The sequence below is a fragment of the Labeo rohita genome, unplaced genomic scaffold (assembly GCF_022985175.1).
Source record: "Labeo rohita strain BAU-BD-2019 unplaced genomic scaffold, IGBB_LRoh.1.0 scaffold_122, whole genome shotgun sequence".
Lineage (NCBI taxonomy): Eukaryota > Metazoa > Chordata > Actinopteri > Cypriniformes > Cyprinidae > Labeo > Labeo rohita.
Window position 1 is genome coordinate 92,505 of NW_026127362.1, and position 25,939 is coordinate 118,443.

General features: G+C 40.0%; 1 protein-coding gene across 1 annotated transcript; it reads left to right on the plus strand.

Annotated features, from left to right (window-relative positions):
* Positions 1-339: 339 nt before the first annotated feature.
* Positions 340-16,115, plus strand: LOC127157839 (immunoglobulin superfamily member 3-like). The gene is given in 13 exon segments (XM_051101043.1): positions 340-525; positions 1,357-1,725; positions 1,937-2,253; positions 2,255-2,354; positions 3,400-3,804; positions 4,019-4,402; positions 4,539-4,913; positions 9,316-9,699; positions 10,083-10,484; positions 10,576-11,382; positions 11,502-11,885; positions 11,999-12,394; positions 15,868-16,115. Coding segments are annotated over 13 exon segments (4,626 nt in total). The 5' UTR covers positions 340-446; the 3' UTR covers positions 16,092-16,115.
* The last annotated feature ends 9,824 nt before the right edge of the window (positions 16,116-25,939 follow it).

Below are 25,939 nucleotides of genomic sequence, written 5' to 3' on the forward strand. Positions count from 1 at the left end.
CATTGTCATTGTTTTCACAGGTGAATATGAATCAAAAGATGCCAAAAGAGTAATTAAATAAAGAGCTCAGTTAAATTTCAATCTGGGTCTCAATTTATGGTTAATTACAGATTTGTTAAGATAGGTAACATTTTTACAAAAGTTAACAAAACTGATTTTTTTTTTAATTTTCCATGAAAATGTAACTACTGTTAAAATGGCTATTTGCAAAAACCAACAAAAAAAATCAAATTATGCTGCATAAAAACTGCTGGTATGCTATAATGCTTTGTTCACATAAACAGTGTTAACTAAATTGAAGACAGTGAAGCAAGTGTGGTGCGAGACGACAGGAAACCAATATTCATCACACTTGTTTCCTCTTTATCTGATATGTCACAGTCGCATGCTTCAGAGGACATATATCACTTTTAGGTGCTCTCGATGACACCTGTACTAACTTGGAGATGAGAGAGAAAGCAATGGGATTGATCCAGCTGTGGCACCTGCCACTAGTGTTGTGTCTCACAGGACTCCTGCAGTGGGGTAAGACTAAATTTAATCACACGTATAAACCTTGAATTGTTTTCTCTGAAGATATATAAGTTATGTGAGATTATTTAATTTTCTCACCCTCATGTTGGCTTGGATTTGATGTGAAATGCAAAATGCTAGCAATACATTCAAGCTGGACTTTTCCATACAATGAATGTGGATGGTGATTATTACTTTCATAACTGTAAGGCTTCAAATAAGACAAAATAATACCATAAACGTTACATGCAAGTGGTTTATATGACTAGTAAAATCTAGCTTTTGAAGTGTTTGTGACATTTAAGGGTTATTAACTAAAAAATACACTTTGCTGCAGTGCTTAAATCTTATTTGCACTTCCACATATTCAACCTTGCTCTGTCATGCCAAGATGAGGAGGACCTAATACTGTCATGCAAATATCAGGCTTCATAAGACCAAAAAAACAGTCATAAGGGTTTTAAGATTTATACATCCTCTGAAAGTTACATAAATAAGTTTTCCATTGATGTATAGTTGTAAGGATAGGACAATATTTAGATTTTTACTTAATATCCGAATGATTTTGGCATAACATAAAAATTAATAATTTTGACCCATACAATGTATTTTTGGCTATTGCTACAAATATCCCTTTGCTATTTAATACTGGTTTTGTGGTCCAGGGCCTCATATAGTGCATTAATAATTATTTTTATATATGTCTCCAGTTGCCATTGATTTTGCTGTATGGAAAAGAGAAGTGTGAATAAAAAATTAACTTAAGTCATGGGTTTGGCTGAGTCAATGATGACAACAAGTTTATTTTTGGGTAAAATATCCCTAATGCCTGTCTCCACACAGATCTGTGCAGCGGTCAGATTCAGGTCCAGATACAGGAAGGTCCTCTGTACAGAGTGAAAGGATATCCCATCTCCATATCCTGTAATGTAACAGGGTTTACAGGCCCATCTATCCGGGATTTTCAATTCATTGTCAAGAAACCAAACATGGATGTAAATATGATCAGTACTAGTGACCCAGAGTTTGCTTACGGAATGTTCTCCAGTAGGGTAAGAAATAAGGAGATTAATACTGAAAGGCTGTCAGGATCTTCAGTTCTCTTGAAGATCGACAATTTATTGGAGGAGGATGCGGGTGATTTGTTCTGTGAGACTCTACACACAGGTGGTGCATATTTAGGAGATTATGCTGCAGTAACAAAGCTCAATGGTAAGATATTTATTTATCTTGAGGAGTTTGATGATTAATGAGATGATCTGGCATTTTGAGATTATTGAATAAGAAATCCGTCCTTTAACATCCATTCACATGCCCATGTATCCAAAAATGGTCACTGATATGACATCAGCTGATATCAGTTCTCTAGATGTTAGTATTGGCATTGAAAAATGCATATTGGTCACTACTTTTTTATCCACAGTGATCGCAGACACCCTGGAGGCATCATACTCTGGCTCTTCCTCTCAGAGCTTGTCTGAAGGTGATCCTCTTCAGCTTGAGTGCCAGGTCTCCAGCCAGACTTTTCAACACACTCATCTGTCAGTCACCTGGTTTCTCCATGGTGAAGAGGATAAAACCCCCCGGACAATCATTACTCTGGACAAAGATCTGACTGTAAAGACAGGAGCTGGATTTGAGGATCGCTATCATGCAGGTCTTATCAGCATGGATAAGGTGGAGGAAACAACCTACAGACTGAAGATGCCTCAAGTGCAGCAGTCAGACCAGGGGGAAGTTCTACTGCAAAGCCATCGAGTGGATCCAAGACCCAGACCGTTCCTGGACTCAGATTGCCCACAAAACCACCACAGCATGTAATGTGGAAATTAAGCAAATTGGTGAGCATTATATTTTGGAATTTTAGTGTCTATCAAGTGCACATTTGAGGGGTCATCAGATGCCCATTTTCCTCAAGTTGATATGATTCTTTAGGGTCTTAATGAAAAGTCTATAACATACTTTGGTTAAAATTTCTCAATGGTAGTGTAAAAAAAAAACCTTATACTCACTTCCACTGATAGTGAAGCTGGATCACGAATGATTCGCGCAAACATAGATGGATATATGTAGATTGGGAGGGACATTCCCTTCACAAACAAACGTAATCCACTGCATCTTCAGCGGCTCCGATGTTGGGAGTAAATGACGACTACTATGTTCATTATTACATTCAAAAGCAGAACACCTCAATCACTCAATCAGAGATATTCTTGTCTAACTTACATCCCTGCTTCGACATCGAAACAATAGAGATCAGACTGTTACAGCTCATCAGGGCAGGTCTAAGGTAAGACGCCAGTTTCAATCAAACTATTGTGGAAGCGGCCTCTGTCGGTGTAATGTCACACAGACAAGAAGCTGAGAATGGCTTGATTTGAAAAAGAGGAAATTATGTTTACAGAGTAATTAAAAAACACACTATGTTCAAACAACATGTAAAAGTGAACTTTGCATCCAATGACCCCTTTAATGAAAGTGTGAAAGTAACAGCAAAATACTTACAATCAAATGCTGATATTTATTCCCATTTAACTACCCACTTTTCTAAATAACTCTTAAATTGTACTAGTTTTATGCCATTTTTTAGCACAGGAAAAAAAAAAAAAAACCTGTGTTAATGTATTCTGTCATATTTTCTCTTACCTGTAATAGTTTCTAAATGTTAAAGAAGATAAAGGCAGGTCACAGAGCCTACCCATGTTAGCATTTTTAGCTTCTGCCAAATGACAGATAAGTTTGTGGCATATTAATGTAGAGCATGTTATATGCAACTACGTAGGTCAGAACCTGTTGTAATGCCTGAAGTGAGTACGTTTGCAGTCATACCACAGGAAGTTGTGTAAGAGAACCTGATTCGTCTCACTCATTTCTTCTGTGTCTCAGAAGTGGCCCCTGATGCAGGTTCATTCAGTGTTCATGTGACGGCTTCAAAAAGGACACTACAGGAAGGAAACCCATTGGACATCCGTTGCAGTGTGAATGCACAGAACCTTCCAGGTAATTTCTTCTCTGTGACTTGGCTGAAGAACCAGCAGAAAGTGGCCCAGATTGGATCTTCTGGGGTGCTCACCATATTTGACAGTTACAAAGAGAGAGAGAATGCAGCAGAGATGAGAGCAGTGAAAACCAGTCACACAGACTACCTGCTGACCATCCGTTCGGCTCGAACTGAGGACCAGGGCCAGTACCAGTGTGAAGTATGGCAGGAAGACATGAATAAAGATGGCACCTTCAAAAAAATACAAAAACAAATGTCCAGTCTAGAGACTGTGAGCATCACGGCTAAAGGTAATTAACGATGCAATTGTTCCTTCTATGCAGACATTGTGCTGTTCAAAGATAAGTATGGAGATGATAACAAATAAAAAAAAATCCTAAACTTAATTATGAGTGACCAAACAGTGATGCTTGCCTTGAAATAATAGGCAGTGGTTTGCATTATTTGCTGTAAATAATCTAGTCGCAGTTTTCATAACGAAAATGTTTTTGCCTGTTTGGTCAGAGAGTAATCTGGCAGTGGTCATGGAGATGAAGGATGTGGTGACTGAAGGAGGTTCATTACGGGTCACCTGCTCAGTGTCGGGATTCAAAGGTCCTTTATCAGTGTCATGGCAGCACAAGAAAGATTCGGGGAGCTCCTTCAGTGATGTAATTAGTCTGACCCATGAGGGAGTGATGAAAGATATTGGGGCAAGGTATCAGAGCAGACATGTTCAAACACTTCATTCTCCAGCTGGAAACTTTACTCTGGAGATTGGTGCATCTGCAACATCTGACAGCGGCGAATATAAGTGCATCGTGTCTGAATGGACAGTACAGAGCAATGGAGAGATGAAGAAAGCCAACACCCAATCTCAACAAAAAGCCATTATAGTTAATTCAGTTGGTAAGATTACTATATAATCACACATTATTCTCAGAAACAGAGAAAATTGTCAAAACATTCAGCCATAAATTCTTTGTAATTACTCTGTTCATATTTGTGCTGTTACTGATATTAGAGTTTAAATAATTCTTTTCAGATTCTCTAATGAAGGTGATCTTGAAAAGTCGCACAACAAATGTGTCTATAGATTCACCTATAGAACTACTTTGCACAGTCAAAGGGCCTGAAGTGTCTTTGGCTGTACGCTGGATGTTTCAGCCCCGCAATTCAACTGTTCAAACAAACATTTTATCTATATACCACACTGGAGAAATCACCTGGGGAGCAGATCAGAGAAACTATCAGCTGTCCATTCCAGCACTGCCATCAGACATCCGTTTCATTCTCAAGGTGCCAAGAGCAAGCAAGCAACAGGACGGACAGTACCAGTGTCAAGTTGATGCCTATCAAAAGGATGTACAGAAAGCCTCGAAGAACTCCAATGCATTGGCGGTGACTGTACAAAAACCTGGTAAATATAGTTATTTATCAAAAATAGTGTATATAAGGTTCATTCTTCGACTTTGATATAATATAATATCTTATGACCTATGCCAAAACTTAAATATAAGATTGTTTGGACCCACATTAAATTATGTGTATTTACCAAGTACATACAGAGGAAAACAGTACCTACATGTTGTTACACAAAGTTTTGATCATACTACAGCCCTAAACATACTGTTAAACCTAACACTTCCCCTAATCCTACCCATATTCCAACCTGGTGAAATTTTATTTAGGTTACACAACAGTATAATTATACATTTAAGTATTATTGAGTAATATTAATTAACTATATGTACTTACTATATGGTTAGAGTTTGGATTAAGGTTTGGTTACTTGCATATAATTATGCATAATTAATTGTTATTATAATAGTAAGTACTTTGTAACAGGGACTCCTTAAAGTAGTGTCCTTGTTATAGTGTAATTGCATGAATAACCATTGAGTATGGCACAGAGACCTGGAGGGCAGCTTCTCAGTCACTAAAAAGTAGAGAAATTAGAAAGTGCTTATAGTTAAAAATGTTTAACCTGCTCTCATATATCAAGAAAGTGATATTAAAAATCAAATGGGGTTGTGCACAACAAACGTCTGTATTCTATAAAACAAGTTGTGATGCTTCCGGTTCAGGGCTGCATTTTTTAAAAGCATTGTAAATAGAGATGCACGATATTGGATTTTTGCCGATATCCGATATGCCGATATTTTTTCATCTCATTTTGGCCGATACCGATACCGATACCGATATATATCATTTTATTTGGAAAGTTAGTTTTTAACAATAACTTATTCGTTAGGATTAAATAAATAGTAATGAGTGGTTTACATTCAATCCCTTCTTTTTCATCAGTAGACTAGCATTATTTATGATCTGAATTTTGTAAATTAAGTTCACTTTTGCTATGTTATAAGCCGAACTTCGGATGCTTTCACTTTCGAATTCGCAATCTGAATACAACATTTCAAAACGAAAACAGAAAAGTAGAACTAAACTGGGTGACTGTGAGGGTGCTTTGCGGGACATGAACAGGACATAATTCATTGCTACAATTTCTTAATTCGTGCCTATGATTTATTAATTTATTAATTTGTAAAATGAGGGAACGAATTAATATGTAGTATTAATGAATTGTTAATTTAACGAAATATTTTATTTCCCACCCGCAATTTATCACAGTAAGAGATACGAAAACATGGATTAAAAGTGAATGACAAGAAAATAAACCTAAGAAATTAAAGGGTGAGACGGTGAGGATTTGGGAAAATAAAAATATTAAGTTATGTGGCAATTCGTGACCAACTGGCAAAACAGTACACTTTTTTTGCACAAGAATACCAACATGTTTACCTTCTCTGGTTTAACAAGCGGTCTTTTACCCTACTCGAAAACCAAATCCTCCGTCCGCCATCGTTTCCAGAATAGTCGCGTCCTTTTTGCCGTCACCACCTGGCTCGTGCTGACACTACAAATACAAACCAGGCTCTACACCCGAAGCGCTTACAACGAAAACTACTCTTTGCGTGATCAGTGAAATCCTGAATATGCCACGGCTTTGTAACTCTGTAACCCGCGCTGTATGGAGCAGTGCGACCACGTCAAATTTTAACTTGCACATTTAAAAAATAAAAAAAAAGTGACAGTTTTGATCATTCTAGAGCCCTGCAATACAAAGGCATTCAACATGGAAAGAAAGTAATAGAAATGTAGTCACTAAGTCATGTTTAATTATAATTTCTAATTATTTTATACGGTGCACTGCGCTCTGACAGGGCTGCGGGACACGAACATAATTATTTCCTACAACTTGTTAATTCGTTCCTACGTTTTATTAATTTATTAATTTGTAAAATAAGGGAACGAATTAAAAAGTCGTATTAACGAATTCTTAATTTATTGCCACGAAATCTTTTATTTCCCACACGCAGTTTACCCGCATAAATGATCCGACAACATGGATTAAAAGTAAATGACAAGAAAACAAACCTGCGAAATTAAAGGGTGAGACGGTGATGATTTGTGAAAAGAAACTATAAATATTATTAAGTTTGTGGCAATTCGTGACCAACCGGGAAAACAGGACACACAGCCGCTTATGGCTTTAAATGTATTGGCTCGAACTGCATGAATCCAAAAGTATGGTCGCTACTAACATTTGCCTGCTAACCAATTATTTAACTTATAAAGAATGCTTTGTACCTCACTTGTGTCATATTCACGAAAAATGTTTCATATGAGCAACAGTGTGTTTTGCCGTTGCGCCGCCGAAGAAAGAGAATTCACTGACCGCGCGCCGTAATTACTTTTTATTTTAAATGCAGATCATGTCATGTGCAAACACAGCCATTGGGTTTCAAAATACAACAAAGAGCACCATAAAACCATTTAAAATGTGCATTTAGCGATCTAGTGACTGGATATGAAACAGGCAACAGTAAATTATCCCAAATGGAACAACGGCGCGCTTTCTCCTATAGCCGCTGCTGCCACTGCACGTGCTATTGCTATGCATCATTCTGTATGTGTATTCTCAGTTTAAATGCAGCGATACAAAACAGTGAATCTACTCCTCATTCAGTCAAAACTTTGCTTCAAGAATGAGCCACACTGCTGACGTGATCTAATCCCTAGCACACCCTTAGCACATGTGAGTTAACATATTCATCTTATCGGCAAAACATATCGGCATAATTTTTCATATCGGGCCGATGCCGATATTTACATTTGAAGTCATTATCGGCCGATTCCGATATCAGTCCGATAATATCGTGCATCCCTAATTGTAAACCTAAGTTGATCGTAGCTCCATTGGTGTCAATGATTCTATGATCAACTTAGGCTTACGATGCTTTTGGGAACATGCGCTCTTGAGTATCCTCAAGCCATGCACTCTCTCAGTGGCTGATTCCCTCTGGCTCTGCCCTGGCTTTCTTCTAGGACTCCAGAGCTGTCTGAGTCTCCCTGGCTCAAGCCTTCTGTCCTTCCCTGGTCCCTTCTAATGTTTTCCTGGGCTTATCCATTGGCACCGGCTTGGCTTACCTCTCTCCCCTCCTGATCTTGTCTTTGGTGTTTGACCCTTTCAGTCTTGTGCTGGACTTGTGTTGTGTCATGTTTCTGTCTTGTTTTTGGTGTTCCTCACTCACACTCCATATTCTGTCTTGTTGTGTGAACATGCAGTCTCGAGGTCACTCAGTCATGCGTTCCTCTGTCCAAGTATGTCGTTGTGTTCTGTGTAGCACGCGGTTTGTGGTTTCTTCTGACGCGTGCTCTCTCGTTATCTTGTGTTGTTGCAGGCAGTTTGTGTTTTTATCAGCTACGTACCTTCTTGTTATTTTTTGTCTTGCCGTGTAATGCACAGCTTGTTTTTCACTGGCTGTGTGCTTTCACGTTGTCATCTTTTGTGTGCACACATGTCTTATGAGTGTTCTCATGAGCTTAACACATGGTTTGTGATTTGTTTTGCTGGCCAAATACTTGTGCTTTTGGTTTTGTGTGAGGCTTTTGTTTGTTTCTGTGTGCCATGTGCTCTCATGTTTCTTGCCTGACCCCGCCCATCTTGTTACCTGATTATTGGTGAATTTGCCCCACCAGACCTCCCTTGCTACTTGATTTGTTTGCTCCCTATTTATTCTCATTGTGTTTTCAGTCCTGGGCCAGTTCATTGTTGATTGTTCCCTTATTGGTTCCTGTTTTGCCTTGCATTGTTTTTGCCTTGCTGTGCTGTGTTGTACTGTTCCCTGGCCTGGCATGGCCTGCCTGCCTGTTTTCCCCTACGTGGAAAGGACATGGTATGAATAAAATGGCAACAGTGAAAACAAGTAGCAAGGTTAGCTAATAACCGTAAAAGTACATAGATATTGTCCTCATACTGCTGTTAATATTTTCTCAGATAAGCAGATGCAGACCTGACCTCCATTTGGTCAGGTGATGTTCAAGATATATCCCATTCAGTATATACAGGTAAGCAAATGAGCTCAGAATATGAATGCAATGCAAAAATGGTTCTTCATAATGGTTTTCTAAGGACAAACTTATGTTCATATTCTGGGTGCATTGGCTTGCTTGTATATAGTATGTATCATTACTAATGTGTATACTGAATTTGGTCCATTAATATCACTGCGTTTGTTAATATATTAATATTTAGTACAAAACCAGCAAAAATAACTAGTTTGCAGTGAAGGAAGCCATGTTTTGCCCTTCAAGGGGTGTGTTTCTATAAGGATGTGACATCACATTAAAAAAAAATTTGTTTAGGATTTAGAGTTAGTTGCTTATATATATTTAGGTTATTGTATTTTGTTGAATATCTCTGTCTCTCTCTCTCTCTCTCTCTCTTTTCATCACTTTGTACTGTTTAACCTCAGTCAGCAAGATGCGCCTGTACTCACCCACCTCTCATCTGGAAACCACTGTCAACACTGATGCTAAGATTGAATGCTCAGTCACGACAACAACCACAAATACCTCTCGCTTTATGGTAACATGGATGATTGGGTCCCAGATGCTCTTAACTATGGACCTAGATGCTGTTGTCAAGTTTGGCTCTGCAGCCAGCCTAGAGAAGGACCAGAGGATCCGTGTGGAAATAAAACAGAAACAGACCTTTCAGCTGACTATCCACCAGCTCAGAACATCTGACAGTGGGCAATATCATTGTGAGGTGGAAGAATGGCTTCAGGATCCTCTTGGTGACTGGTATTCACTAGAGAAAAGGTCTGTTTCCACAGACCTTGCTGTCATAGAGAAAGGTAAAAACCTGGACTACAATATTCTACTCACAGAGAACTTTTAATCAGTAAGATGCAATGGTCAAATGAGAAACTATGAAATGCATGTTTTTGGATATGTACTTATGTAGGTTTCAAAAGTGTTTCAAATATTTCTATTCTTTTAACAAAACCTAGACATTTTTAACTTTATGCCACCAAAAATATCACAAAGACTTTTAATTTGGAAAATAAAACGTTATTCAAAAAGTTATTCATCATACATTATTTTAGAAAACACGTTTTCATAATAGAAGAGGTTTATTTATATCATTGCATGCATGCTTTTTTAATGCATTTTTGAATAAAAAGTTCAGGCAAATAAAATGACCCAATTACTGTTGTACTTGTCTTTTATTTTCCAGCCAGTGATTTCAAAATGAATAAAGCTAACACTCAGCTGAATGTTGAAGAGAGAAAGCAGCTGATGTTGAATTGCTCAGTGGATGGTATTAAGTCTGACTCCACACTTCGCTACTCCCTTACCTGGTTTTTTAGCCGAGATCAGTCCTCCAGTGTGACACTTCTTACATATAATCATGATGGCCGTCTGAATTACAACAGCTTTAACTCAGAGCTTGAGGGACGACTCCACTTCTCCACCCCAGAAGTGGGTGTCTTTCACTTGACTATCCATAGATCCATTCAGGAAGACAGTGGGCGCTACTACTGTCAAGTTGAACAGCATCAGCTGGACTGTGAAGGCCAGTGGTCCCGTAAGGCAAGTGACGAGTCAGGTTTTACCGATGTCACTGTTCAGCTTATAGGTAAGTACTCTATATTTAAATTAAGATTTTGAAATGATCAGAAAAGTAATTAAGTTGAGCATTCATGCTGATTTTTAAAAAATTAAATTAGAGGACAAACTGCATGTGGATAAAGAGAACCGAACCCTGAACATTACCAATCTACAAACGGGGTTCACCATTGACTGTGTCATTAAATCACGGTCCAGTGATGCATCTATGTTTGAAGTGACTTGGTCCAAGGGTCAGAGAAATGAACAACCTGTCATCATCTTCAGTGCCAGCCATGATGGAATTTTACACAGTGCAATCAGTGATAAAGATCTGGTTTTTGGACACCCAAGTGCCATGCATTATATGTTGACTGTGCCAAACGTCAACCCCACTGATACCGGCCTTTACCACTGTCAAGTTGCTGAGTGGATTCAGACAGCTGAAAACAAGTGGAGAAAGATAGGTGACAAAAAGTCTGGGGAGCTATCCGTCCATGTGAACACTGAGGAAAAGCAAAAAGAGGACAGCTTTGCCATGGACAGGACTGACAAGCATCTTGACATCAAAGAAGGAGAGAGATTTGAGCTTGAATGCTCCCTGGATGTAGGAAAAGAGGACCCTACTCATCAGTACAGTCTCAGATGGGTGTTTAAAAGCCCAGAATCTGTAAGCGGGATACCTTTATTGACTTACTCTCATAATGGTCGTCTACAGTACCTTGCAGAGAAACAGCAACTTAAGGACAGGTTACGCTTCTCTAGACCTACTTCTGGTACTTTCCATCTGCTAGTATTAAACTCAAATACAGCTGATAGTGGAAATTACTACTGCACTGTTGAGCGGTATCAGCTCAGTTGTGAAGGCGAGTGGAAACAAACAGCAAATGCCCGATCAGGATCAACTAAAGTCACAGTTCGCAGTATTGGTAATATATCCACTATAAATCTAACTTATGGCTATCAACATATGATCTTCTTTAAGCAGTCAGTGTATTGTGTTTCATTCTTTTCTTTGATCTTTGATTTTTTCTTTCATTTAAAACAGAAAGTAACTTGCGTGTTCAGAAGGAGAACCGAATGTCCAACATTACCAATCATCAGACTGGGTTCACCGTTGACTGTGTCATTGACTCACAGTCAAGTCAAAAGTCTGTATTTGAGGTCACCTGGTTCAGGGCTCAGGAAAAAATGCCAGTCACCATGTTCATTGCCAGGCGTGATGGTACCTTATACAATGCAGTTGGTGATAAAAATCTTTTGTTCGGACGACCACGTGCCACACACTATAAACTGACTGTGCCACAGATCAGCTCCACTGATATGGGCCAATACTACTGTCAGGTTGATGAGTGGCTTCTAACTGCTAACACCTGGAAGAAACTGGATTCAGATACATCTGGAAAGCTCTCTATTTTTGTTCATACTGAAGGTAATCTAGAAAGTATGCTTCTATATATAAGCTTCTATACAAATAAACAAATAGGGGTTTTGCAACTAATGAACTAATTCAGACTGATGTTGAATTTGTCTTATATGTTTCAGCCGGTGATTTCAGAATGAATAAATCCAACACTACACTGATGGTTAAAGAGGGAGAGCAGCTGATGTTGAATTGCTCAGTGGATGGTATTGAGTCTGATTCCACACTTCGCTACACCCTTACCTGGTTACGAGAAAACCCTTTAGAAGGTCAGTCTTCCAGGGTGACACTTCTGAAGTATAGTTATGATGGCAGTCTGAGCTATAACTCAAAGCCTGAGGGACGACTCCACTTCTCCACTCCAAAAGTGGGTGTCTTTCACTTGACTATCCGTAGATCCATCCAGGAAGACAGTGGGCGCTACTATTGTGAAGCTGAACAGCATCAGCTGGACTGTAAAGGCACATGGTCTTATAAGGCAAAAGACACGTCAGGTTTTACCGACGTTGAGCTTATAGGTGAGTACTCTGTATTTCAGTTCAAAGTTCTAAAATCAACTGATAGAGAAGATTATTGAAGCTCTTTATTTTGGCAAGCCTGCAAGTGGGGTTCACCACTGATACATCACTGGGCAACACGGTCTCACTCCCAACTCGTCGCATATTGACGCTTGGTCAGGACCCTTTGGTGTCACTGTTTGAACCTCAAGTGTCACTTTTGGATGTGCAGGGTCCTCCGTTGGTTTCAGTTGTTTATCTTAATGGTTTGTATGCATTTGTAAAAAATATAAATCATTTTATATAAATGTATACTTTCATAGGAGCACCTAAACCCACCCTTACCCTAAACTTACCCACTTCTGAACAATATAAAACATCTAACAGGCAAATATAAGTACCGTTACAGGTATTTATTGCAGAAACTGACCATAAACAAGCAGTATAAAAGCATTACAAACAAGTCGTGTTGCATTCTGAAGCCATATGATATCTTTATGCAAAGAAGAAAGTAAAACATAAGGTTTTAATTGCTGAAAATGATCCTGCTCTGTTAACGTGCTCATTGAATCTCATTCAAAAAGATACACTCGAACTTTAGCATGACGCAGTCGGTCATGAGACATACAAGAGCCAGTGGCATTTCACAACCAAGGCTGACATAAGGCTTCTGGCGGGCAGCATTTTTTGAATTTAAGCACGAACAGACTGAGCTTTATGGCAGATGGAGATGGATTGTGTCTATTCCTCTCACAAATAAATCATTTTGCCTCAGAAGACTTGGAATATTAATACTTTTTGAATAAATTATGACTGTAGCTGTATCTGCAAGTTATATTTTGTGTTTTATTGACAAAAGGTAGGTTTAGGGACAGGGGTTGAGTTACGTGCTCATAAATGTGTAAATAATGAAATGTAAACAAAACTTGTGACTGTTTACATTGAAAAATCACACCCCAATGTATATGCAATAATGACAATGTTATTACCCAATATATAATTTAATCATGACGATAAAATTCCCAGTGCCTTCTGTGTCAGCATTATGATGCCACGGGTTTCTTATTTAAAGCAATGAAGGACCCTGCACGTCAAAAAATGATGCTACAGGGGTACCCTGTGCATCATAAAGTGAACCCAAAGGGTCCTGACCAAGCGTCAATACAAATGTTTGAGATGATTTGGTTCAAGGGTTAGACAAATGAAAGATCTGTCATCACTTTTAATGCCAGCCATGACAGATCGCCATATAGCTTTGTGTTATTAAGAAATCAAATGCAGTAATTAAATTGAGAAGTATTTGTTTCGGAGTGTAGTGCAGCACTGTGCTCAACACAGTGTGTACTCAGTTCACAAGTTTACAGCAGTATTTTGCTGAAAGTTTCATAGTGAAGGATGTAAGATATAAAAATGACTACTGTGACTTGTTGTGTAAAATAAATTATTACAGTGATATTTTACAGTAAACAGCAATTTAAGATGGTACTTCATTTTTATAACTATTGTTACAGCTAATAGTAATTCTTATTAATTTTGAAACACAGTGTAATGTGGACCGAGACACTATCACAAATGAAAGAGTTTTCTTTCCACTTTAAAGTCCAGCTTTTAGCACATTAGAAAAATTGACCAAAAACCCCTGCTGTTGGTGATTTGAGCCATTTTATTCATTTCAGCTAGGCTTTAGTCAATGAGTTATTCTTTCCACATGCTTTTAACCATGATTACACCAATTAGGGCATGTTCCTTGTATGGGTGTCACAAGACACTTATCCCATGAGACGAGACGAAACACAAAAAATTGGGTTCACAAGAAAGAGACAAAATTTTTACACTATTTTTTAAAATGTATAAATGGAAAATAGCATTTTATTCGACTGAAGGTCACACAATACAATGCAAAGCCACACAATATAATTAATTATAATTATGTACATTTCCTTCTTGAGCCAATTTGCTACAGCTAATTTCACTCTCACACCTGCTGATATTGTAAGACTATGGAAGCCCGTTTCTGCCACTGAATAAATAAAAGGTGAAACTTTTAATCCCACAATTCTGACTTTTTTTTTCAAATAATTGCCTAATAAAATCTCACAATTCTGACTTTGTTTCTCAGAATGAGGAGATATACTACAATTGTGAGTTATAAAGTCAGAATTGCAAGATATAAACACAGTTTTTACTTTTTTTCTGACAAATGCAAGTTTATATCTCACAATTGCGACTTTTTTTCTCAGAATTGCAAGTTTATAACTCACAGTTCTGACTTTATAATGCAACTGCTAGTTATTAAGTCAGAATTGTGAGATATAAACTCACAATTCTTTTTTCTCCATCAGAACTGGACTTTATAACTTGTGAGTTTATATATATATAAAAAAAAAATTACAAACTTGCAATTGCAAGAAAAAAAAGTCTGAATTGTAGGTTTGTGTCACACAATTGACTGTTCGCAAAAACCCGCCCTCCTTAGTTACTGTGTCTATGTCTAACAAACAATGCTGCTCTTACACTACACAACATGTTCTCATATAGTGAAAAATACATTGTGAAACAAAGAGGAAACTGACAACATGCTGTTAGACAACACAGGTTACTGTGGGAACCATGGGAACATTTTTTTTCTACTCTCCCATCTGATTTGTTTGTTGGACAGATTTGGCGTTATGATTGGTCAGATTGCCTGTCAGTCAAGCTGTTTGTCAAGGGTCAATTCTGAGAACATATCAGTCTTTTTTCCCCTCTCAAAATTGGACTTTATAACTCACAATTGCGAGTTTATATCACGCAATTCTGAGGGAAAAAAAAGTCAGAATTGACTTTATAACTCACAATTGCAAGTTTATATCTCACAATTCTGACTTTATAACATGCAACCATGAGTTTATCTTACAGTTACAAGAAAAAAAGTCAGAATTGCAAGTTTGTATCATGCAAATCTGAAAAAAAGTCAGAATTGTGAGATAAAAAGTCACAATCATTATTTTTATTTTACATGTTTTTATTCAACGGTGGAAACAGGCTTCCATATGAAACGCAATGAGAAATGTCTTCACATTTTGATCTTGTTACACCCCTGGGTCATAGATCAAACATCTTTCTTGTTTGTGCAGCAGCATCTCTATATATCAGTCAGACTTTAGGGTTAGGCTTAGGGCTAATGTCAGGGTTACGATCTAGTACGTCATCAACCATAATTTCTCTCTGATTTTAGGGGTAGATTATGGTAAGGGTTTGGGTTCAGGTTTGGACTATGTTTCTGTCAAGAAAGTTGACCAACAAAGATGTTGATACTGGAACAAATTGTAGTTGGTAAACTTATGGTGACCTCAAAGACACAGCCCCTAGCCCCCAACCCCTTTAGTCAGAAATGCCTAATCACTCTGGAGCTGCAAGAAATGACTTTATAACAACAACTCCAACCCTATTTTAACAATCACTTTTCTTTTCCAAAAACTCAAACATCTAACATTGGATTTGTTTTTGTTCAGGTGAATCTGAAAAACAGACAAGTTCCAATAAAGACCCACTGGGAATGGCACTTGGAGTCACTATTCCTCTGATTTGCATTCTTGTATTGGTCATAATATTGTTGTTGAGAAGAGAGCAAAAGAGGAATTCTGAACTGAAGAAGAAGAAAGACTGTCTGTGGGCTGAAAATAACCCTCTCACTCCCATAGCTGAGGTGACTCCTGCTGCAGGGGATCATTCCTAGTCTGTCTACCACAGTTACTGTGTTAATGCAGTGGTCTGTTGTTCCAGACACAGCAATAGAGAAGCGTACTGAATGATGGTGTGACAAACCCACAATTCAGACTTTTTTCTTGCAGTACAGACTATGGCTGCTCTGCTAAACTCACAAGTTATAAAGTCAGTTCTGATGGTGAAAAAAAATTGTGAGTTTACTATCTCACCAATTCTGACTTAATGGCGCTGATTACGACAAAGTCAGGGTATTGATTACATAAACTTCAATTCTGAAAAACCAAGCAGTGTGGATATAAACACATTATCAGAAAAGTAAAACTAATGTTTCTCTTGCAATTCTGACATAACTCTGGTGTGTAGTACTCTTATCTCCTCATTCTGAAAACAAGAGGTCAGAGGTGTGAGTTTACCATAGGTGAGCCCCGAAAGTCAGAGGTAACGAAGATGCAGGGTTTCACCTTTATTTATTCAGTGGCTTGAAGCACAGGCTTCCATGAGTAGTGTGAGGTGTAAACGAAAGGAAAACAATACATGAATTATGGTAGTATTGATATTGACTTTACGGCTGTGAGCCTTCAGTCGAGGCAAAAATATTTTCCATTTGTATTTTAAAAATAGTGTAAAACGTGTAACCTTGTGAACTTAATTTTATGTTTAGAATCTGAAGTCTCATGGGATAAGTATCTTGTGACACCCATACAGGAACATCGCCTAACAGTAGCAATCATGGTTACTTCATATTGAAAATAACTCATTAAAGCCTAACTGGCTGAATCGTGGCTCAAAATCTGATCAGCCTGTGCTAAAGCTGGACTCAAAGTGAACTCTTTCATTGTTTGAGTGTCTGGTCCACATACTGTTTCAATTAATAAGGAAACCACTATTAGCACAACTAGTTATAAAAATGAGTACCAGCTATTTACTAGCAAGCCTGTCACTGTAATAATTTTATTTTACAGGGTCACAGCAATCTTACATCCTTCACTATGGCTTTTCAGCAAATACTGCTGTAAACTTTTAGCGAACTGAAACCACATGATGACTCAGTGCTGCACTACACTCGAGCAAATACTTCTCCCAGTGTACTGCATTGTTTATTAGCACAAAGCTACCTGTAAACGTCTGTCATGCGACAGGCCTTTGATTTGTCTGGCCAGGCATTTGTATTGGCAGTCAGCACCCTTTGGGTTCCTTGCACGGGGTACCCTGGCATAACATCGACACAGTGCAGAAGTCCTTCATGCTGCCGTATCTGGCACTATTTTATCAAGTCATGATTAATTATATATTGGGTAATGGCTGTGTCATTGCCATGCATGGGGTATTATTTTCAATGTAAACAGTCACAGCCCCACATTTCATTGCCCACATTTATGAGCTGCGTAAACAACCCCTGTCCTAAACTGCTGTCAATAAAGCACAGGCTCCATGCTGCCCAGCTTGATGCCAATTATTCAAAAGTGACAATATTCCAGGATGTGCTGGGCAAAATGATTGTGAGAGGAGACCCAGACAATCCATCTCCTCTGCCATAGAAGCGTCACTGACCCCGTCTTTAGGAGACCAGCAAGCCATATCGCAGCTGGTGGCTCAATGCCACTGGCTCGCGCATGGACCGACTGGAATAAATATGAGTTGACTGCCGTTAACAGGGCAGGTCATTTTCAGCAGTAAAAAACTGCTATGTTTACTTTTCTTTGCATAAAGGTATATCATATGAAGCTTTCAAAATGCAGCACACTGAATGTGTACTGCTTGAACATGAGGTGGTTAATATCACGCAGCGTGCCTCATTACGCCTGTTAGGTGATTTTATATTGATGAGCAGACAGGAGAGCAAGAGTGAGTTTTAGGTAACTTCTATGAAAGTAGCATTTATATAAGCTCATTTACATATTTTACAGCTCTCTAAGCTACAGTCAAAAAATCAAGCAGCAGAAGTAACAGGAGACCTGCATCAAAGAGGCTGTTGCCAATTTCAAGCAGTGACCAAGGAGTCTGACCAAGCGTCAACATGCGGCAGTTGGAAGTGAGCCCAGCAGTGTCTGAGCCGCAGGCTGCCTGGGCTGATCGGTTGATTTTAGAGGCTGAGACTGAAATATAGGTACTCACCTATGGCTCCAGCGTCGACCAAGGCCTGAGTTGTCTTTACTTGCCTGCGCTGTGCCTTTTGTGTGCTGTTCTGCAACTAGCCACTGCATGGATTTCCTGGATGGATCACGAGTAGTCAGCGAAGACACCCTTTGAGTGGGTGGGTGGGACTCCTGAGAGCGAGTTACAACAAACTACCATCATAACTACTGCTTCAGAGTGTCACCCTGGAAAGTTTGACCCAGCTCTAAAAGGGTTTTCTCGCTGGCACAGGCCAGAGTGTGGCGAAGATGATCGGGCACCAGCCACAGCTCCTTTGAGCAGTGCTCCCTAAATCGACTACGAAATGCGGCTGGCTATAGACAGGGTGGCATCCATCTGGAGCTGGTCGTGGTGCACAACCTGTTTCATTTGACTTTGTATGAAATATCGGCGCCACTTCTAGATTGCCTTCCGGTAATAGAGAGCTCCAGCGATGTCAGTTTCTTCCAGGCGAACCGCGGTCAAGCTGCTCACCTGACGACGGCAGTGGCCTGTCAGTGGGCTGACGTGCAATGACGGTCTCAGTTTGTGCGTCGAACAAGTTTTTATCACCAACTGCAATATGGGCTGCCATCGCGGCGGCGAACCACAACTTTCGAGCCTGAGCGGGCGGAGCCTCAATACCTTGGCTGTGTTGGACATTCGATTTCTCATGAACTGCGGGATTACACTGCAAATAATCAGATCAAGAAAATTGAAACACAACTACACTGACTGCGTGATAGCCATAAGTTAGATTTATAGTGGATATATTACCAATACTGCGAGAACTGTGACAGTTGACCTGTTGGATTTCACTTACTTCACCTTTATTCAGCTCAGCAATTTGCCGGCTCCAACATTTCCGCATCGCTGTATCTGAGGTTTATGCGATGGAAAACACCGAAATGCAGAAGAAAACTTCTCATTAGTTGCTGCTGTCTGCAGGCGCATGGGTGACCGTTATGAGCAGGAGTGTCACTTGCAGTGCGACTATCAGCTGCCCATCTGTACTGATGGTGGGAATCTCTTTTCCACATCAGGGAGCATTCGAGTGATCAGATGCTGATCGTCTGGCTCCGTAACAGCCATCCACCGCTTTCTCGTCTCAGCCACAGGCTTTTTGTCACCTATCGCCTCGCTTCAACAGGCTCACTCAGCTGTGACAGTGGGAAGGAGCGTCAGTTTGGCACGATCAACATCTCTGCGTGGCATAAACTCCCAAAAAACCCTTTGTGTCAAAAATTCCATCATGTGGCTACTGAAGACGATGAGCAGGTGACTCTGACCTTTGGACAGAGTCGCTTTCAAACATGATCCATCACTGGGCCGTGTTTAATGAGCACGGTCAATGGTGAGCCGTTTGCTAGGTAATGTTCAGGGTTCAGTTTGCTCTTTATCACATGCATCACTGCAATTTCATTTTTAAAAATAACTTCAACTTAGTACTTTCTGTTTCAAAACTAATTGGCTATAGGTACTTACCTAGCTGAACAGTGACATCGGCAAAGCCTGACTCGTCTTCTCTGAGACCTGACTTCTGTCCAGCTGATGCTATTCCTTTTGACAGTGGATGCATGAATGTCAAGTGTACTGAGGTGGGCGTGAATGGGGTATGCAGTTAAAGCGTTCAGGCGACATCATGGCAGAGTGCACGCGGAGGAGCTGATCTCGGCTAAGCCCGGAGAGGCCAGTGACTGAGTCCTGTACCATCCGCTGAGAGTAATTCAGCATCGGCTGCTTTCAACATTCAGCTGTGTAGCACCATTCGCTGAAATCACTGGCTGGAAAATAAGACAAACCTGGCGTAATTAGTCATTTATTGCACGAACTTTTATTCAAAATGCATTAAGCATGCGTACAATGATATAGATAAACCTCTCTATTATGAAAGTGTTTTCTATCTTTTCCAAATTAAGTCTTTGTGATATAAAGAAGTTAAAAATGTCTGGGTTTGTTGGCAGAAGATAGAAATATTTTGGAACACTTCTGAACTACATAGGCTACATATCAAGCATGCATTTCTCAAATTCTCGACTGTTTCGGCCCTCTTACTGATTAAAAAGCCAGCCAATGGCGGGTTTGCCCTATATGACAGGGTGCTGAGCTGAGGTTGAATACCAGTCACCAAGAGGATCTGAAGCCACTCGCAATGATGCCCGCCCACTGTCAGTGATTCACAACAGTGAACAATCAGCTGCTTCTGTTTCCACCGCAGTCTCCTCTGTCGCCTCTGCTAGGCGGCTGCAGAGCTGCGGCGGCAGCGTGGGTCATAGTTAAAGCATCTGGTTTAATCATCCACGGCTACATCATGGCGAGGTATTTGTAAGTTGTTGTCGTGACTAATCTTAGCATCATTTCCAGATGAAGGTAATGGCACATCTTACAGACGAAGGTGCAAAAGGGAGCTCAAGTGATGAAGAAGGCGCAGGAAGCCAGCAAAATACAATATTATAAATATATATAAACAACTAACTCTAAATTTCAAACAAGCCTCTTTTAATGTGATGTCACATCCTGTCTTTGCCTTGAAGAGCAGGCAGCAACTCGCTAAACAAGTCATGCTGCAGGTTGCAATACTAAATATAATATGATAACAAGCGCAGTGATGTGGAAGCCCAGGGTTCAGATAATGTCAGTCTATACCTGCAAACGAAGCCAGAAGCCGCCCAGAACAGGGCATAAGTTTGTCGCTTAAACCATTATGAGCCATTTCTGCATTACGTCATGTGCAATACAGCTTACCATGTATACTGGTGAGGTCTCTCTGAACATCACCTGACAAATGGAGGCCAGTGCCACCTCTGCTATCTGAAAGTGTGCAACGTATGAAGGACAATATCTATGTGCTTTTGCGGGTTGATAACTTGTACCTTGCTTTGATTTTCACTATTGCCATTTTACATGTCCTTGCGTAGACGGCAGCAAACCGAAGATTCCACAACAAATGCAGAGCAAAATCAAGAACAAAGCCAACAATGGCGCTGTCTCTTGTGAAGATGGCAGGAGCAAACAAATCAGCAACAGAGGAAGGTGGTGAACAGGCGATTCCTCAATGGCGGAAGCAAGTGGGCGAATGTGCTTTGTCAGTAAAGCCTCTACTAAAAAACTTTGGCATGTGGCCAGCAAGCAATGCCATGTGTTAAACTCATGGTACTCATAGGTGTGTGCACACGACAGCGTGGCACGGCCAGTGAAAAAACTAACATTACCATGACAACAAATAGCTGGTGATCAAGCCCCTGAAGCTGCCTGCTAACAAGATGCTGAGGCTGCGCGTCGGGAAGAAAACGCAGGTCTTACAGGCTCACAACGGCTACTTGGACGGAAGGCATGACTGGTGACCTCGAACTACCGCGATTTCACCTGGCACTGGGCTGAAATAATTTTCAAAAACGAGACAGAAAACTTGCTCACAACAGGGTCCAGCACAAAGACTGTCAGGCACCAAGGTAAGATCAGGAGGGGCCAAGCCGTATGTGGCAGCAGTCAGAAGGACCGAGGGTGCAGAAAGTGAAATGGACCGAGGCAGTACTCAGAAAGCGCAGCTGTTCCCAAAGCACTCGTAAGCTAAGTTGATCATAGAATCGTGACCAATAGGCTGCGATCAACTTAGGTGCACTGATAAATATCATTTGATCGCCGAGTCGACCGATCTTTCTTTTCAAATGTGTAAATAGGCATGCACAGTATATTGCCGACTAAAACAGTATGACCCAGCTTCACATGTGCTAAGTATTAGAGAGATTAGATCACGTCGGCAGTGTGGCTCGTGTGAAAGCAAGACGAGCCAGGCCACCAGGCACCATGCTCGCTGCATTTAAACTGAGGTATACAGAAACTGATGCATAACCTTCTTGCGTGCGGCACCGCGCTGCAAGCGCGCCGTTATTTGTTGAGATAATTTACTGTTGCCCTGTTTCATATCCCGGTCGCTAGATAAACAAATCTACATTTTTAAATGGTTTTATGTTTAAGCCCAGCTGTGGGCTGCACATGACATGATCTGCGACTCAAAAGCAATGCAGCGCGATCAGTGAATTCTCTTCTTCGGCGGCTGTTACTCGCCATGGCGAGCTCTGGCCGAGTGAACGCAAAGCACACTAAGTTAAGCGGAGACGGTTTAGCAGGCAAATGATAGTAGCGACCATGCTGTTCATGCAGTTCGGCAATACATTAAGCATAATATTTTCCAGATTGATGCAGTGCCACAAACTTAATAATATTATAGTTTCTTTTCACAAATGTCACCAAATCTCACCCGCTGTTACTTGGGTTCTTTTCTTGTCATTTTAATCCATGTTGCTCAGATCCCTTCTTGGAGTATGGGTATTAGGTGGCAGCAAACCAAAATTGCGTTAATCGACTTTTTTAGTCGTTCCTTATTTTTACAGAATTAATAAATTAACAAAACGTGAATAACAGGGCCCAGCAAGGAAAATAATTATATTGAATATCCCGCAGCCCTAATCAGCAGATACACCCATGTAATTAGAGTATAATTAAACATGACCGAGTACATTTCTGTGCTCTTTCCATGTTGAGCTCTGCTTGTACTAAATGAGCTGTCACTATTTTTAAATGTGCGAGGCCAAAATTTGACGTGCACTGCCCTTCACAGCGCAGCGACCCTGATGCTGAAGCCAGTTTTAGTTGTATTGTTTGGTTTGTCGCTGCAGGCGGCTGTGCTTCATGAAGCGATGACGGCATTATTTTGAAACAGAGGCGCAGCTGTTAAGCAGAGGAAGGCTATGTTATTACGACCTTGTGCCCGGTGTCACGGTGCCACATAATATTTTTATTTTCCCCATTTTCTGCTATTTTCTTGTCATTCACTGAATCCATGTTTAAGTATCTCTTGCAATGATAGAACTGGCGGTGAGGCCTCAGCGACCGTGAGGCTAAATTAACAATTCATTAATACTACATATTTTAATAGCTTATCATTTATTGAATCAACAGCCTATAAGCTAATCTTTAACATGTTTTACACTAAACAATAGTTTTGGATTGAACTATTTTTAGAGCTTACACCAGAAAAATTATTAAGCTTACGGCACTTCTCATTCTTTCCTGGTATCCGTAAACACAGACAGAGTGTCACACAACTCTGACTCGACAAGGCTGTAATGTGATTGGTTATTAAGGCACACGTGACCCAAGTTGACCGTTATACATTATCCAGTAGTTAGTAATACAGACCCTCTTATCTACCAATAGTAAGACAATCTCTGGGTTACTAGGAAGCTACAGGCAGGTGAGTTTTTAGTAGGGTTGGAAATGAGCTCTGCAGGATTGCAGCTCTCCAGGACCGGAGTTTGTCACCTAAATTAACCATGATTTTATTATAGTAAAACAGTGGCGATTTCTTTAAGACTGCAAGGGAAGCTCAGCTTCCCCTATAATGTCACAAAATTAATGGTCAAATTATGTACTATTGTATTAACATTTTATTGACTAAAAATGCGTTAGAAAACGTTCATCTCAAAGACGAGTTCGTTCAGAATCAGTTAGATATAGCAGGTCGGCTGACTTGATTTTCTTCTCATACATTCCCGTAGCGTCACAGTGCATTTCCCCGTTGAAGCCCAGCGTCCATTGACTTCAGTGCGGCTGCTTTGAACGTTTTTTTTCAGTGCTTTGAAACTAGACGGTCATTGGATAAACGCTGCGATTATGTCCCGCCCACGGACGCTCAGCGTCTCTGGGGGTGAATGAGGAGCAAATGAGGAGTGGGCTGGCCTGGACTCCGAGCTTCTGCGTGATGATTGGAGGGTCTGTCGAAAGATTGCATCTCTATGGGATTATTTTTGTGCCAATAAGAATGAACGTAACTTTATAAAACTGAACGTAACTTTCCAAGAAACGATCAAAAATATGCCACTGCAAAAGAAAAAAACACAATGAAAATGAAAAAATGAACTCAGTCGCACAAATTTAACATGCTCTTCAAATATGCTTCGTTCTTTGTTAATGATTTTCAAAGAATCGTTTTCGCGAATCATGGATTCTGAATGCGTTGCCACAGCTTTCGCTTACGCTTCGCAAATTTTCGTTTGCTGTTTTGGCACAAACCTCTCGTGGGGGCGGGCTTAACAGCGATCTACTCTGATTGGCTAATGAGCTTTTGATGGACAGTTGCTCTCTGACCTGGAAGCACGGACGGTGACGTCAGTGGCGCAATACGTCGTGCTTTGTTTATAGAAACTATCAGAACTGTTGCACACTGTACATGAATAAAACTTTTATCGATGTTATTGATTAACGTTACTTTAGCAACACAAACTTACTTCAAGCTGCCCTGAGGGACAAGCTGAGGTGGAAGATGATGCTGCTCCGTGTCTCTCCTGGGAGCTCATCTTTAGAAACTAAGAGACGACTGTAGGTGAAATACTAATAACATTAATACTTAATATAAACAAAGCACGACGTATTGCACACCGCAACAACTTTCCAATATGTGCGCCACTGATGTCACCGTCTGTGCTTCCAGGTCAGAGAGCAACTGTCCATCAAAAGCTCATTAGCCAATCAGAGTAGATCGCTGTTAAGCCCGCCCCCACGAGAGGTTTGTGCCAAAACAGCAAACGAAAATTTGCGAAGCGTAAGCGAAAGCTGTGGCAACGCATTCAGAATCCATGATTCGCGAAAACGATTCTTTGAAAATCATTAACAAAGAACGAAGCATATTTGAAGAGCATGTTAAATTTGTGCGACTGAGTTCCTTTTTTTTATTTTCATTGTGTTTTTCTTCTTTTGCAGTGGCATATTTTTGATCGTTTCTTGGAAAGTTACGTTCAGTTTTATAAAGTTACGTTCATTCTTATTGGCACAAAAATAATTCCATACATCTCCTTTTGACTGACAGCGATTTTGTACTATAAGGAATCGCTGAAGCTATTCGCGCTCAGTCCCATCGCGGATTTCTCAAGTTGCTGCAACCTATTTCTTTATATTTGCTTGGCGAAACTGCTTGATTTTCATCATACATTTCACACAATTATACACCACATTCCTTGTTTCACTTTTACAGAGTTTAATATTTTTTTTAGATCGTTCATTCATTCATTGATTACTTGGTGTTCCTTAAAGACATGGAGTTGGACAGTGCAATGCCTCAGCTTTACAAACTGTTCTCATTAGTGGCAACAATTGGAGCTACATCTGCAGGTGTAGAAAGGAGCTTCTCCTGTTTAAAGCGGCTCAAGTCCTACACCCGAAACACTATGGGCCAAGGCCGTTTAAGCAGCCTAGCTCTGCTGGCCATTGAGAGGACACTGGTCAAGTCACTGGAAAAGACGCCTAGTTGGTACGACAGGGTCACAGACCATTTTCTTGAAAAAGAACGTAGGGCAGAATTTACTTTTAAATAAATAGACAATTTTATGATGTAGGCCGAAAATGAGCTTCCCCTATTTGACAGACCAGTGGCCGCCACTGTAGTAAAAGTGCAGTAACCATGTATTTTTGGTTTATTGAAAACCACAGTTTTACTACAAATACCATGGTTAAACTATGGTTAGGACACCAAAATCATGGTTAAATTGTAGTTACCATGGTTTAACTATAGCAAGCATGTTTTTCTGGTTTTATTTGTAGTAAAACCAGGGTTAATTTTTGTAAGGGCCCTGGCATAGAAGAACCATTTTTGGTTCCCCAAAAAACCCTACAGTGAACAGTTCTTAAATGAATCATTTTGAAGAACTTTTAAAAATCTAAAATAACTTTTTCCACTATAAAGAA